We start from the raw sequence: 15,194 nt of genomic DNA on the forward strand, positions 1-15,194 counted from the left end.
GGGACCGTTCCTTCATTCTTTATATTTATCTATCCAAATAAAATACTTTTATTTTCCTTCCCTAAACTCAGCTGATCAGGTCCCTGAAAAAAACACGATAGAAAAACAGATTGGAAAAGCCGTGGGACAAAGTGATATTTGGTTCCGATTCAACGAAGGTGTTTCCAACGCCGTCCGGAGAAATATTTATATTAAAGATTTATTCTAGGACTGAATATCATCTTAAAATGAATTGTGGACAGGGAACACACCAAAGAGAAGGCATTTGGATTCTGCACCAGACTATTTAGACAAGATATTATATTTTGGATGAATAGGGATTTTGTAAATAAATACATTTGAGACACACGCAGTGCTGCTTTCTTTATTGCATTTATCAACCCTTGTCACATTTGCGTGGCTTAGATGCGTGCGTGTGTGTGTTTTACTGCAAAACTGTAGCCTACAAGATACAAAAAAGAAAAGTATTTAAAATGATTGAAAATTGGTTTATAAAACTCGCATGTTCCTTTACAAGTCCAAAAAAAAGACAAGAAAAAAAGACAAAGGCTTATATATCTATAGGAAAGAGAAACTACAGACCTTGAAAATAAATGTTCCTCCTCCTTGTCTTCCTCTCCTGCAAGTAACTTTCCCTGCTTGGTTCTCTTACTCAAATATTCTCTTACCCAAAATAGTGGATCATTTATCCCACTGTGTCTTTTATTTCCAAATGGTGGACCAGGGCAAAAAGCATCTTACAAGGGAAGAGGGCATTTTGAAATAATTACAAAGCCACTGCAATAGATGTTCCCAGAAAAGTGCCAATTGGGAATAGCAATGCCTTGTTCAGCATGGATTTTCTCACCACTTGGGAAAATATACAGATGCTGGCATTGTTCCCAAAGACGGTAATATGGAGGGATCCCAGAAAACTCAATTCTGCTCTAGAGGGCACAAGACTATCTCATCTATATATAGATATGTACATACACGTTTTGTTCTTCGTTCAAGAATGAAATGCTGCCTCCCATCCAAAGAAGGGAGAAAAACCCTGTGCTTCCCAAAATTTGGAAACATTTCCAATTGAGCCACTACTGAAAACCCGCTGCACTAAGAAAAAGGGGCATGGAAGTGAATTTAGCCTTAGTGGAAAGCTAGTAAAAACTTGGTACGTTCTGATCTCATGCAACTTTTTTTTTTTTTTGAGTTGTTGGAATTAACTCAAAAATAATATTTTTTGGAATAAGGAAGCCATTTTCTCCGCCATGGTCGATGTTGGCCGTGGGTTAGAGGATGACACACTTTCCTTTCTCCACCCATGGGTTGTTCTTCATCAGCTCTGGGTTGAGAAATGGATCTTCTGGGATCCCGTCTTCTATCCACTTCAGAAACCTAATAGGGAAGATGAACCAAAAATGTCTGTGCTTGCTTCCATATCAAGTCAAGGTTGCACATTTCTACATTTGTGAAGCTAAACACCTTTAAAAGTGGAGACCTCAATATCTTGGGACTTTAGTTCTCCAGTGCATAATTTTAAATAGACTTGTGTGCAAGGAAATCTAGGGATGCGTCTATATGGGAAGAAATAACGCAGTTTGACACCACTTTATGTGCTGTTGCTCCGTCCTGTGAAATCCTGGGATGTGTAGTTTTGCAAGGCCTTTGCCAAAGAGTGCCAGTGTTTCACCAAACTACAAATGCCAGAATTCTGTTGGATGGAAAAACTGTCAAAATGCATTATTTCTACAGTGTAGATACACCCTCAGAAATATAATGTTTGAAGGTAGTGGGATTTCTCTGCCTTGGAGTGTGTGTCTGCACTACACAGTTATACCCGTTAGATAGCACATAGAATCATAGAGTTGGAAGAGACCGCAAGGGCCATCCAGTCCAACTCCATTCTGCCATGCAGGAAATCCAAATCAAAGCATTCCCGGCAGATGGCCATCCAGCCTCTGTTTAAAGACCTCTAAGGAAGGAGACTCCACTCAAATCTCCAAGGAAGGAGTGTGTTCCACTGTTGAACAGCCCTTACTCTCAGGAAGGTCCTCCGAATGTTGAGCTGGAATCTCTTTTCCTGGAGCTTGCATCCATTGCTCCGGGTCCTAGTCTCTGGAGCAGCAGAAAACAAGCTTGCTCCCTCCTCAGGGCTACCATATCACCTCTTAACCTCCTCTTCTCCAGGCTAAACATCCCCAGCTCCCTACGTCGTTCCTCATAGGGATTCATGGTTTCCAGACCCTTCACCATTTTAGTCACCTTCCTTTGGACACATGGCTCCAGTTTCTCAGTGTCCTGGACACAGTATTCCAGAGCACAATAGAGTGGCACTATTACTTGATCTAGACACTGTGGCCCGTTACAACGGGCCTTTTAGTACGTAGTCAGTCCGTATTAGGGTTAGGAAGGTGCAGTGCTTCTGCACCCCCCTAACCCTAGTATGGACTGAGTCCGTACAAAATGGCGGTGCCCCATCTACATAGGGGCCGCCATGATATCACGACCGCACCGCCTCTATACGGAGTGGCGTGGATGTGATGTTGTCGCTCTGCGTGAGGGCGCTTAGTGCGCCCTTTGCGCAGAGCAGGAAGGAGCTCTGTTTCGGAGCTCCTTCCTGGTTTGCGGCGCTGCTTTGCGTCGCTGGGCACAGCCCAGCAACGCAAGGGAGAAAGGGGCCAAGCGTCCCCTTTCTCCTCCCCACCGCCGCGGGGTGTCCTTGGGGCTTGAAGCCCCAAGGGCACCCCTTTCCAGGCTGCGGGGAAGTGGCCTTTTGCCGCTTCCCCGCGGCCTGGAAAGCGGCGGATCAGGACCTCAGCGGCTGCTGTTCTGGCCACTGAGGCCCTGATACCCCGGGGAAAGGGGCGGGTACAGGCCGCCGCTTTTCGGCGCTCTGTAACACACCCATACTTCTTTTGATGCAGCCTAAAATCACATTGGCCTTAGCCGCCACATTGCACTGTTCACTCATGTTCATCTTGTGGTCTACTTGGACTCCCAGATTCCTTTCACACGTAGTTTTGTTCAGCCAGGTGTCCTCAATCCTATATCTGTGCATTTCATTTTTTCACCCTAGGTGCAGTACCTTACATTTCTCCCTGTTGAAGTTCATTTTGTTAGCTGTGGCCCAGCTTTCTAATCTATTCAGGTCATTTTGATTTCAATCCTGTCCTGTGGTGTGTTAGCTACTCCTCTTAATTTGGTGTCATCTGCAAATTTGATAAGTATGCCCCCAATTCTGTCATCCAAGTCATTGATAAAGATGGTGTCTTAGCTCATTTTGGTGGAATCTGGGGATATATATTTTGATGAGGGAGTTATAGCGCCTTCCCCTGAACTACAGTTTCCAAGGTCCCTTAAGTAGAGATATACTGAAGACAAGGTACCAGTCTTCCAGAAGCAAATTTTACCTATATAAAGGAAAGTTACTCCATTGGAAATCCAACGGTAGATTGTTTAGACGGGATAGGCTTTACTGTAGAAAACTGCTGGGTTTTCTGTTTGTTATCTCTGTTGTATGTGTTTTCTGCATTTCATATTTTTAACTTTATCATCAATCGATTGATTTTGGCCAATGGCCATTGCAAATATTTTTAACTTGCTTTGCATTCAGTGATTAAAAATATTGTGCCTAAAATTACCTTCAGGCTATGCATATAAGGAGCATATGAAACATCTTTATACTTGGATTGAATCTTCAAGATGTCTCAATTACGCACATATATGCAAATACAGGTATACCAAAATCTAACAGAGACCTAAGTTGTGCTGGAGGGCTCTTAGTTTGCAAAATTGCACCAAGTTTTGATGGTACGTCAATAGGAAAAGGTGAAGGAAATACCACCGGCCAGGAAGGAGAAGGACTCGCATTGTGGACTCACTCGGGAATTGTTTTGGAGGACATCTCCCGCTTGTAAGCCAGCTGGTACTTAAGGCTTTCGACTTCTTTCTTCCACTGCGGAGGATCCCATTCATCCATGGAGACTTCTTGGTGCGGCTTTCTTGTCAAGCAAAGAAGGAGGTCAACCTAGGCTGAAAACCCAAAGAAAGGGGTGGTTACCACCATGCAAACCCATTGGGCAAGTCACACTCTCTCAGCCTCAGAGGAAGGCAATTTAATTGCAAGGCAATGAAATCTTGCCAAGAAAACCCCAATATAGAGGTCCGCCATAAGTTGTAAATGACTTAAAAGGCACACAGCTGCCACCATCTTTTAACTGGGTCTCCATTTGGCCTTTTGTGCAGCCATTCCTCCAAAGTTGGCTTGGCATCTGTCCGCCACCTTAGGGCCAAAGGCTGTTGAACGTAGCCGACCGAAAAGAGGCTTAACGCCTTAAGGTTAATCCTTTTAAAGGTCCACCTATGTCGTTTATTAGATTTATATGTCATCCCTCACTTTATCCATGGTCTATTCAAGCAATTACTCTCCATTTTCTCTTTTGCAAAAAAGATACAAACATAAATTCAGCGTAATGCAAATAAAAATATTGCAAGGAATTTCTACATTAGAGCCAAAGATCGCCAGCATTTGGCTTCTTGGCCTTAACCCCAGCTTGGGTCAACCCTTTAAAATCTGGACTAAATCCCAAAACGGATTTACCACTTGACAAGCCCAGGAACCATCAGCTGCCGATGGTTAATGTGGAATTAACATTTCTATTTCTCTTCCATTGAATGTCTCTCTCTCTCTATACTTGGAACAGCTGTGTCTATTGAGCAGAGCCTTTTTAGTGGCTGCTCCCACATTCTGGCTTTCCTTCCTATTTGGCCCTTCCACCAACAGGCCAAAAAAAAGACCTTTTTCCATATAGGTTTTTATGTTACTGGGGCAGAAAGTTCTTTTTAACAAGGTATGCTCTGTGTTTTTTATCTTTTTTCTTACGTTTTAACATGTTTCTAACCGTGGCGATGCAGTGCTTTTGAAACTATTTGGTTAATGTTTTTAATTAATTATTTTTAATTATTTCATTTCTATGCCACCTTTCTCCCCAAAAAGGGACCCCCAAATAAAACCATTTGATGCACATTAGGTCCTTGGTTTCTGGTTCCAGGATCCTCCAAAAATAACAAAATCCATGGATGCTCAAGTGCCATGGATTATAAAACTCCTGTACTATGACAAACTAGTCTTAACTGATATTATTATTGTTGAGATGATGTATTTTAATGGATTTTATTGTTCGTAATTGTATGCTTATATCAGGTTGTAACCCCGCCTCAATCTGGAAGGGAGAAGCAGGGAAATATATTATTATTATTATTATTATTATTATTATTATTATTATTATTTGCAATGGCAGAATAAAATGGTGTCCCTTCTATAAAAATAGCAAAATCAAGGTTAGAGTTTTGGAATTTATATGTACTACTTAAACATTTTCAAAATGTGGATGACCTGAATCCATTCATGCATTTGGAGGGATGGCTGTAAAAGGGTGTCTTTTAAACAAACCAAAAAAAGAAATGTATAGATGTACATTTAACATTTTCAAGAAGGGTATGGTTGAAACCATGGATAAGGAATCATGGATACAGAAAGACTACTGTTCAATGGTGTTCCTTATATAAAAATGGCAAAACCAAGGTATGCTTATTGGAGAATACACACACTCACTCACACACACATTTCAAGATGTGGATGGTTGAATCCATAGATAAAGAGTCTGTGGATATGGAGAGACAACTGTAAAATGGTGTGTCTCTTATACAAAATAGTTACGGTCCCGACTCCGGCTTGGAGCTTGGACCCCGTGTTGTCTGCTTTGCAATCCAAGCCATTCGAACCGATGGCCACAACGGACTTGAGGCTGCTGTCATGGAAGACTGCTTTCCTTGTGGCCATCACCTCAGCCTGCCATGCAGGCGAACTTTGTGCCTTGCGGAGGGACCAGCCATTTCTTATCTTCCATAAGGATAAGGTTGTCCTCCGTACTGACATCACCTTCTTACCAAAGGTGGTCTCGGCCTTTCACTTGTGCCAGGACATTGTGCTGCCTACCCTAGCCTCCAACACGAGCACTGAGGTCGAACTCAGTCTGCACACCTTGGACATTCGGAGGGCTTTGGCCTTCTATCTGGACAAGACTGTGGGATCGAGCCGTTCCGATAGACTGTTCCAATGCTATTCGGAACCGAAGAAGGGACTGCCCATGTCTGCACAGAGGTTTTCCAAGTGGGTGGCTGGCACCATCCACCTCTGCTATGAACTATTGGGCAGACCTCTCCCAGCTAGGGTTCGCTCTCATACAACCAGGATGGTGGCAACATCCTCCGCCTTTTTGACTGGGATTCCCTTGGAGGACATTTGTAGGGCTGCCGTCTGGTCCTAACCAGTGACCTTTATTAAGCATTACAGACTTGATGTCAGGGCCAAACGGGACACAGCCTTTGGAAGGGCAGTGTTGGTTTCAGGATTGCACTGATCACTCTATTCTATGTGCCTTTGAGTTTACTTCTACCTTGGGTTGTATAACCTTGAATAAGATTTATTCGTGTGGTTTCAGGGCTGCACTGATCACTCTATGCTACGTGCCTTAGAGTTTATTTGTGCCTTGGGTTGCATAGCCTTGAATAAAGTTTATTCTACCATATTCCATAACTGTGATGTGCACTGCATTGTCTGTTTTCCTCCGCCCTTCCCTGGGCTTATGACCTTGTTTGCACAATTTACCAATGTGCCAATCTAGACAAATCCTACCTGACTATTATTGGCATTGTTTACGCTGGTTGACAGCAACAGAATTACGTATGAAATTGCCTTGTTTGCTCAGGGATTGGGTGAAGCTCCCTGTATTGTTTCGTACAGGGAGTGTGTTGAGCCCCATGACCATGTATTGTTTGATACAAAATGACTGACACAGGTGTTTGGTTCTAAGAGGTTATTGTACAAATTTGTTTGAACCACTTTTTGTCTCAGGACACTCCCTCCGCCGCTTGCCTAAGCTTGTCAGTCTAAACCCATTTGTATGATTCGCAGAGACCACGAAGAAGGACAGGTTGCTTACCTGTAACAGTATTTGTTCGAGTGGTCATCTGCGAATACATACAAATCCTGCCCATCCTCCCCTCTGTGTTCTGCTCTTATTGGCTCATTCTCATGTTGCTCACGCGGTGAAAAATTTCGGAACTGGGGAAAGAGCGGGAAAGCAGAGGCTTTATAAGGGGTGGGCGTAGTTACCGCCAAAAAGTTTCTCTATGTTGCAAAGTGTACTTTGCCCAGTGATTCTAGAGGTTTCCGAACAGCACTGCGCAGGCGCAGTGAAACCCATTTGTATGTATTCGCAGATGACCACTCGAAGAAATACTGTTACAGGTAAGCAACCTGTCCTTTTTGAAGCTGTGGATGTTTCAACCCATGGATATGGAGGGTTGACTGTACTTTGTTCTTAACATTGATGAGAAACTCCTTGGGTCACATTCTTGGAAGATGGATGAATGGATGGATAGACAGACAGTTGGGTAAGTAGATTCAGTAAGCCCAAATAGGAAGGAGCTTCATTCCTATTTGGACTCAAAGAATTTACCCGGATTTGCAAATCCTCCCCCCCCCCCCCCCCCATATTCAGGATGAGAGGAAACGGAGGGCTTTAAAAAGTCCAAGGTGGAAGAAAGCAAATCCGACCACCTCTGCCATTCCTCCAACCTCAGCATGCACCTTTTGTTTGTCCAATCTGCTTTTTTTGCAAAGGTTCAGACAGGCCACATGGTTTGGCTTAGGCGCAAGCAATGCTCTCTCTTGTCCTACAGTTTGCATAGTTGATCTGACAGCATTAGCGTTTGGCTAACAAATCCTCCTAAATGCCGGGGGAGAGAAGGAGGGCGCTGGGCAGGGAGGGAAAGCCAGCAGCTGTTGCTGACCTGATGGAAATGGAAGATATAATCCGGATGCAAATAGATGTTTTGACAAGATTGTGTTGCATGACTGAAGCCCAGGTGGCTGTGAAAGGCACTAAAAGCATCAATGCTCTCCCTTGCTCAAAACTAGAGGCCGCAATGCTGTTGGTGCACTACCATTGTTGTTGTTGTTGTTGCGTGCATTGTTTCCAACTTCCTAAGGTGAACCTATCCTGTGCAAGTTACACTCCCTCAACCTTAGAGGAATTTGAAGGCACAGCCTCCTCTGAACAAATCCATGAAACAACTTGAAGACACACAACAACAACAACAACAACTAAGAGGTCACACTTTGTAGGATTCTGCGTAAGGGAGGTACTCTAGTACTACTACTCACCAAGTGAACATGAGACGTTGCCAACATTATGCAAATGATTGTGCGTACAATGGTGCGATCCAACACAACTCTGGCATAGTGTAACTATAGCATACATTTACATTGCACAACTGTTGGACAGAGTCTTGGCTTGGTAAATTGACAAATATGCCAGTTTAATATTCAATAGGGATGCTTTAATTGACAGTAACAAAAAATGTTTTGCACCCCAAACAACAACAGACTATGAAAAGCAAAACATTAAAGTTGCATCAATGGATTCCTTCTGCCATGTTTTGAAAGAATTATCTTTACCAAGGGAAATTCTTACTTGTTTTCAAACTTTGGGGAAGACTCTTTGGAACAGTTTCATGGGATGGTACCAAGCAGGCTTTTGGAAAGTTTAGACGCAAGTATAGTAAAAGATATTTGAGGGAAAAGATTGGACTCAAAACTTGCTGGAAGCAACATGTCGCTGGTGGAAATTTCCAACAAAATTCCACCTGCTGCAATCCATTGGTGCACTAGTCCCAAACCAAGGTTTGTTCAGAGGAGGTTTGCCCTTGCCTTCCTCCGAGGCTGAGAGCATGTGCCTTACCCAAAGCCAGCCAAGGGTTTCCATGGCTGAGGAAGGATTTGAACCCTGGTCTCCAGAGTCCTAATCCAACACTCAACCCACTATGCCATGCTGGTTCTCAGCCCAGCAAAACCTTGCCCTTCTCTTCCTTGACTTTAACCTGACAACCTAGGAAGAGCAGTCGGAGGAGTTAAATGGAAGTTGCTTGGAAGTAACTAGTTACCAGCTAGTTTCTGTCCTTAGCTAGGCTTGGAGCCCTTCCAAGCAAGAGAAATAAACCACTTACCTTAGCTGTCCAACTTTAGGGAAAACCTAGCACAGGGCAGCCCTCTACTCAAAGAGAGCTCCTTTGTATGTATGCCAGACACAAGCCTTCGGCTGTCGAATATCAGGTCTGATTTGATTTCAATTTGAATGGGGTTAAAGAAGTGATCTGGGTGGAGAGAGGTGTAGCATAACATTTGCTTATGGGGAAGGTGCAATCTAGGACAGAATGAGGATGGGCATTTAAGAGGAGGCTGATCCAGCTTGGAAACCAGTGTGGCATAGTGGTTTGAACATGGGACTATGATCCCGTGGAGACTAGGGTTCAAATCCTTGCATGGCCATGGAACCCACAAAGAGACTTTAGGCAAGCCATGCTCTCTCATCCTCAGAGGGATGACCTTGTTGTTGTTGTTGTTGTTGTGTGCCTTCACATCATCTCCAACTTAGGGCTACCCTAAGGTGACCCTATCATAGGGTTATCTTGGGAATCCCCCTCTGAACAACTCTGGCCAAGGAAACCCTGTGACAGGTTCACCTTTCAGCAGCCATAAATCAGAAACGAGGGCACACAACAACATCAACAACTCTCCTCAATGCCACAACCATGGTTAATGATGAACACAAAACCATACAAGCCGAAGCCCATTCAGGGCAGGCTCTGTCTTCCACTCACCTCTGAACCATTCAGGGTCATTTTAAGACCAAATGTGCTCTTTCTTGCCCCAAAGGCTAGCAGAACTGACCATTTCCAATAATGGCTGTTCTTCCAATATTAATCCATAAAGGCACCGAGGGCTTACACCTGATTAACACTGACGCAAGTGGGATCAGGAATTGGATGGCCCTCTTGCATTGGAGACAAATGGGAATCGACCCACAGCTTGTTTCAAACTAGATGCCTGGGGCCACACTGAGGATGCCTTATCAGACACACACACACACACACACACACACACACACACACACACACATCCAATGTAAAAATTAAAGCTTTGCTTTCACTGCTTTTGGCAGAATCCAATTTTTTTTCAGGGTCAGTGTGGCATAGTAGTATAAGCCATTTCAGTATACTTACCCTGCATGTGTGTGTGTGTGTGTGTGTAATGAATCATATAATATATATATATATATATATATATATGTTAAAATGATTAACGCACACTTGGGATCAAATCCTGGCTCAGTCAAGTAAACCCATTAGTTGGCCTTGGGCAAGTCACACACTCTCAGCTTCAGAGGATGCCAAAGGCAAACCACCTCTGAAAGAAAGTGCCAATAAATAAATAAATAAATAGAGATAGGTTTGCCTTAGGGTCACCACATGTCGGAAACAACTTGAAGGCACACAACAACAACAACAACAACAACAACCCTGCATTAAAATTATTATATTATATTATATTATATTATATTATATTATATATTTAAAATGATTAACATGCACCATACATAACTGGCAATGTTTTGGATGCTGCTTTTTGCACCTGATTAGAGTTACTTGGGCTCAAAGAGTATGAAACTAACTAACTTCCATGTCTTTTCCTAATATCCTTTCCTATATCTGCATACTATTCTTCCCCGTCCCACAATCTTAATTTTTATCCTTTTCTGGGCCAGGTACCCTGGGCTTCATTGCCTTTTCCAGAACGAGGCCACTTAATAATTAAGTTGATGGGTCATATTATCAGGACAGTCTCTTTGCGCAATACACAATTAGCTTATGAAGTTCTCAATCTGGCAATGACCATGGGACAAAAGTCATTGGGGAGGAAATGAAGGATACCTATCAAGGTCCATTAGTGCTTGGAAGAGTTACAAAATCTCCTCAAATCTCCCAGGGGCCATGCTCTCTGGGGGATTGTGGGAACTGTAGTAAACCAAAATTATTCCAAGCTCTGAATGGAGCCATCTCTGAAAGTCAGTGGATGGGCAGCAAACAACAAGGTTGAACCTTTGTGGTCAAGTTGGAGGAAATCCAGGTGGATCTGGCTCTCTGTTGCTAGAGATGGGGTGAAACTAAGGCAGATCTTCTCATAATGTTTTTGAAATGGCCTTATTTCTATGTTTCTTGGCATCCTTTGCAGATGGATGTTGCTCCCAATCTGAAGACAAGACTCTGCCTAAAATCTGAGCAGAGTTACACATTTGTTGGGAAAATAGGAGGAAGCTGTTTGGTCCCAGGCCCTGCAGTTCTGTAAACAGGTAAAAACTTTTTGATTCCAGCAAGCCTCTGAGAGTCAATTTTTCAGAGGAAGCAAGCTTTGTATAATGCGATGAACTTTTCATTATTGTTTTGATTTCTTTAAACTGGTTTCAAATTTTAGGCCAGTGTGGTGTATCGGTTTAAGTCTTGGACTTTGACTCTGGAGACCAGGGTTTGATCCCCAGCTTGTCCATGAAACCCATTGGGTGACCTTAGGCAATTCACATTCTCTCAGCCTCAGGGAAAAGCAATGGCAAGCATCCTCGGAACAAATCTTGCCAAGAAAACCCCATGATAGGTTTGCCTTAGGGTCGCCATAACTTGGAAGTGATTTGAAAGCACACATCAACAACACAACTGCTTCTTAACTTTTATATGCTGTGAATTTTTAAATCTTGCTTCCACTGTCACAAACTAACTGAGTCCCAGTTTCGTGATAAGGCAGGATATAAATAAATAGGAGGAGAACTGACCAATGCATCTCCTAATGCATCTCTCACTTCAGAAAATCAGATCTGAGACAACTCTCATTCATTGTGCCTACTTTCCTGCTGAGAAAAAGCATAGCTGAAAACAAGCAGCATCTACAAATGCAATAAATGCACCCAAGACGGTGCCTTTCTTGCAAGGAATGCTTCCTATATTGTCCTGTGTGCAGCAAGAGTTTCCAAGATCCGTTACTGGATTTTGCAAGATGCTAGCAGGGCTCTAGATTCTGCCTGATCTTGGAAGCCAAGCTGGGTCAGCCCTGGTTAGTCCTTGGATGGGAGACCACCAATGAATCCCAGGTGCTATAAGCTCTATTTCAGAGGAAGGAAGTGGCCAAACCAGCTCTGAGGATTCTTTGCCTAAGAAAACCCTATGGAAATCATGGTGTCACCATATGTCAACAGGCAACATGGAGGTGCAGACACACAAACACATACACACATTGATCTTGGAGGCTAAGGAGGGTCAGCCCTGGGTAGTCCTTGGATGGGAGACCACCAATGAATCTCAGGTGCTGCAAACTCTATTTAGCAAAGCCATCTCTTGACTAAGCTTTCACCAGAAAGTGGATCTTCAGATCCACAGACATAGGGAAATAAATACAGGCAAATTGCAAGAGTTACTTCTTACATAACCTCCCTTTTCTTTTCTTTCACTAAAGGGGTGAAAAACCCTTCTATAACATGCATGAAGGCAGTTTCCTGGAAATTAAATCGCTCAAGATCCCACTGCTATGTTTGCATATGCCCAAATCCTAAAATTATTTTTGTCCTTTACAGCTATTAACAGAAATGGGACCTTCTTGGGCCAAAGATGCAAATTCGCAAAGCAGTCAGAAGGTTGTATTTGCAGATCTGTAGGCTGCTGTCCTTGGTCCTGTTTCTCTCACTAAGTCATTTGGGGTCATCGGTCCACCCTTTATTTATTGTAGAATTTGACTTAACTCTTTTACGAGTTTATATATATAATGCAACTGGCGTGATTAGAAAATTCGCTGAACAGGATGCTTCCCATGAACTGCCAGCTTCTTCTTTTTTAATATTCTAAACCTGTTTTGCATCACGTCAGATGGTCCTGCCCAGTTTGGGTTTCAGTGTATTTGCATTAAGTAAATCAAGATAGCAAGAACCTACCTTGGAAGAAGAAGTGTTGCTTTGGACCCCTGAAAAGTTGTGCCTCTGTTTGGAAAAGTTGGGCTTTTCCCCACCAAAGAGCGACGTGTCGACCGCCAGGGCTTTCTCTTTGGATGTCTCCAAGCCGCAGCCCTTGTTGCTGTTAACAATCTGAAATCCTGAATGTAATCTATTAATGTGCTGCCTGTCCAGCTGCCTTCAAATAGGAAAAAAAAATTCACCAGGGATAATGAGAGCGAGAGAGAGAGAGAGAGATGAAAAAAACACAACCCACCCTCTGTGCTCTGGTTAATGGTTCAGACTTGAGATAAGCTGAAAGAGAGAGCAAAAAGGAGTCTGCACCCTTTGTTTTCCTCTGCTCCCAATCTCTCCTAAGGGCCTCTGGTTTTGGAGACACAAAGCTCCAGGATTAAGATGCTTTGCAAGGGGAACACGTCTCCATCACAACATCTCCCCTAACAAAACATTGCAGAACCCAAGGGAAGCCATAGCTACCTTCTTCTTTCTTAATGGCATCCCTGGAGGAGGCCGGTTGTTTGAAAGAGAAGGGACACCCTGCGATCAAAGTATGTGGTTGCCTTCCCATCTTGTATCCTGGTTGCACCCCTTCATAGCAAGGAAATTATCTTTTAAAATGGGGGGTACCACAAGGGCATGTAGACCAACCCCTTGTCCATCTAAACAGCTGCAATTTTGATCTAGTGGCTTTCATACTATGTTTGTTACTTTCCCAAGAAGTTTAAGGGGTGATATTTTCAGTTGAGATTGGCGAGCATGGGAAACTCATTTTCTTGGACTACAGGTTGACGCTTCCCTACCTGGAATGCCAAAATAATCCGAAAATCAAATGTATTTTTTTCATGAGTGGCTGAGATATGGACACTTTTGTTTTCTGATGGTTCAGTGAGCAAACTTTGGTTCAGGCATGAAAATTGTTTAGCGTATTGTATGAAGCTACCATCAAGCACTGCGCATGAGGTGTACGTCAAACGTAAATGAATGTTTTGTTTAGAGTTGAGTCCCATTGCCAGGTTTATGTGCATGAACACAGGTACAATCATCCCAGTACAATCAAGGATTCTGAATCGATGGATTCAAACAAACATGGTTCGAAAATATTCACCCCAAAAGAATTCCAAAAAGCGAACCTTGATTTTGCCATTTTATGTAAGGGACACCATTTTATTAAGCCATTGTATCTAATGGGTCTTGAGCATCCATGGATTTTGGTATCCATGAGGGGTCTTGGAATCAACCCCCAGTGGATACCAAAGGCTCATTGGATTCCAAAATCCAAAAACAAATAAATAAATCCAAAATCCCAAACACTTCTGGCCCCAAGCATTTTGGATAACAGAGACTCAGCCTGTGCAATAATGCCCACAGTCCTCAGTCCACATGGCCAGTGACTGTAGCAGCTTGGTGACCCTTGGTGCATAGTCCCAAAGTAACTTTCTGAAGATATGGAAACGATTCTAAGAAGATGAGTGCAAAGGCCAAAAGGCAAACCATGTGAAGGACAGCATGGGCACCAAAAAAAAAAGTCAATGGAGGTGAAACTAATGGGGCCTTTTTGCTGGATCGGGATGATTAAATGGCCTCCCTGCAATGACTAAACCATCCATCCCATCCTGGGCTTTTTTGTGTTTTCTCATTTGTCTCCAAAGGACGCCATGTGGTTCTTATATTAAAGGAGTCAGTGATAGCAGATCCCGAAATGCGAGATTATCAGGCTGTTTTGACATCAGATATAATCCCCAAGTGCTGCCGCTTCCAAACAATTATCAGAAAGGATTGGGGGTTTTTTTAGTGGCAAGTGACGTCAGGTGTAGGTTATTGGATTTTTAGCCATCTTTCTAGCAGGGCGGGTGAGATGAGGGGAAAAGGGACTTCAATGGGACAGAGGGGGAGAAACAAAACAAATCCCAGCTGTAGTTTGCAAAGCAGAAGACGTCATTTGTGTTGGGATTGTTGCCAACGACACTCATCCTCTTACACACAAATGACAATCCACAAAATGGCCTCTGTATTGCTCAGCCGCTTCATCTGGACATCAGCGGTAGGTGGCACATATGGGAAAATGGGCAAAGGCACACACAACATGATGCAAATATCAACCTAGGTTTCTTTTTTAAAAAGAAGAAATATTCCACCTTGGAGCTAACTAGGAAAAGAATTGGAAATAAAATATCACAACTGATTTTATATACACAGAGGGCTCTTGGGTACCAAAATCCATGGATGCTCAAGTCCCATTAAATACAATTGAGTATTGGTACTACTACTACTACTACTACTACTACAGTGAGGCTTTGTTATCCACTGGGGTTTGGTTCT

General features: G+C 43.1%; 2 protein-coding genes across 3 annotated transcripts in view; one reads left to right on the forward strand and one right to left on the reverse strand.

Moving 5' to 3' along the window:
- Positions 1 to 346, forward strand: part of CHTF18 (chromosome transmission fidelity factor 18) — a 25,799-nt gene extending 25,453 nt beyond the window's left edge. For both annotated transcript variants that reach the window (XM_042438337.1, XM_042438338.1), the window contains exon 23: positions 72 to 346. In XM_042438337.1, coding sequence (XP_042294271.1) covers positions 72 to 208 — 137 coding nt within the window. In that variant the 3' untranslated portion in view covers positions 209 to 346. The remainder of the gene's footprint in view (positions 1 to 71) is intronic.
- A 353-nt stretch (positions 347 to 699) lies between these two features.
- On the reverse strand, positions 700 to 13,146 carry GNG13 (G protein subunit gamma 13). Its single transcript, XM_042438339.1, has 3 exons — positions 12,858 to 13,146; positions 3,861 to 4,011; positions 700 to 1,374 (listed from the first exon to the last, which is right to left on the reverse strand). The coding sequence occupies exons 2-3, from the start codon at positions 3,956 to 3,958 to the stop codon at positions 1,269 to 1,271; spliced, it is 204 nt and encodes a 67-aa protein (XP_042294273.1). The 5' UTR covers positions 3,959 to 4,011; positions 12,858 to 13,146; the 3' UTR covers positions 700 to 1,268.
- Positions 13,147 to 15,194: the final 2,048 nt, after the last annotated feature.

This window comes from Sceloporus undulatus, chromosome 8, assembly GCF_019175285.1.
Source record: "Sceloporus undulatus isolate JIND9_A2432 ecotype Alabama chromosome 8, SceUnd_v1.1, whole genome shotgun sequence".
Lineage (NCBI taxonomy): Eukaryota > Metazoa > Chordata > Lepidosauria > Squamata > Phrynosomatidae > Sceloporus > Sceloporus undulatus.

What these genes read in the sequence shown, in the direction of transcription:
- GNG13 (XM_042438339.1), bottom strand. Translation starts at nt 3,958, where the DNA reads ATGGATGAATGGGATCCTCCGCAGTGGAAGAAAGAAGTCGAAAGCCTT. An exon ending in TCCTCCAAAACAATTCCCGA is followed by an intron (nt 1,375 to 3,860) that starts GTGAGTCCACAA and finishes CTTCCCTATTAG; the next exon opens with GTTTCTGAAGTGGATAGAAG.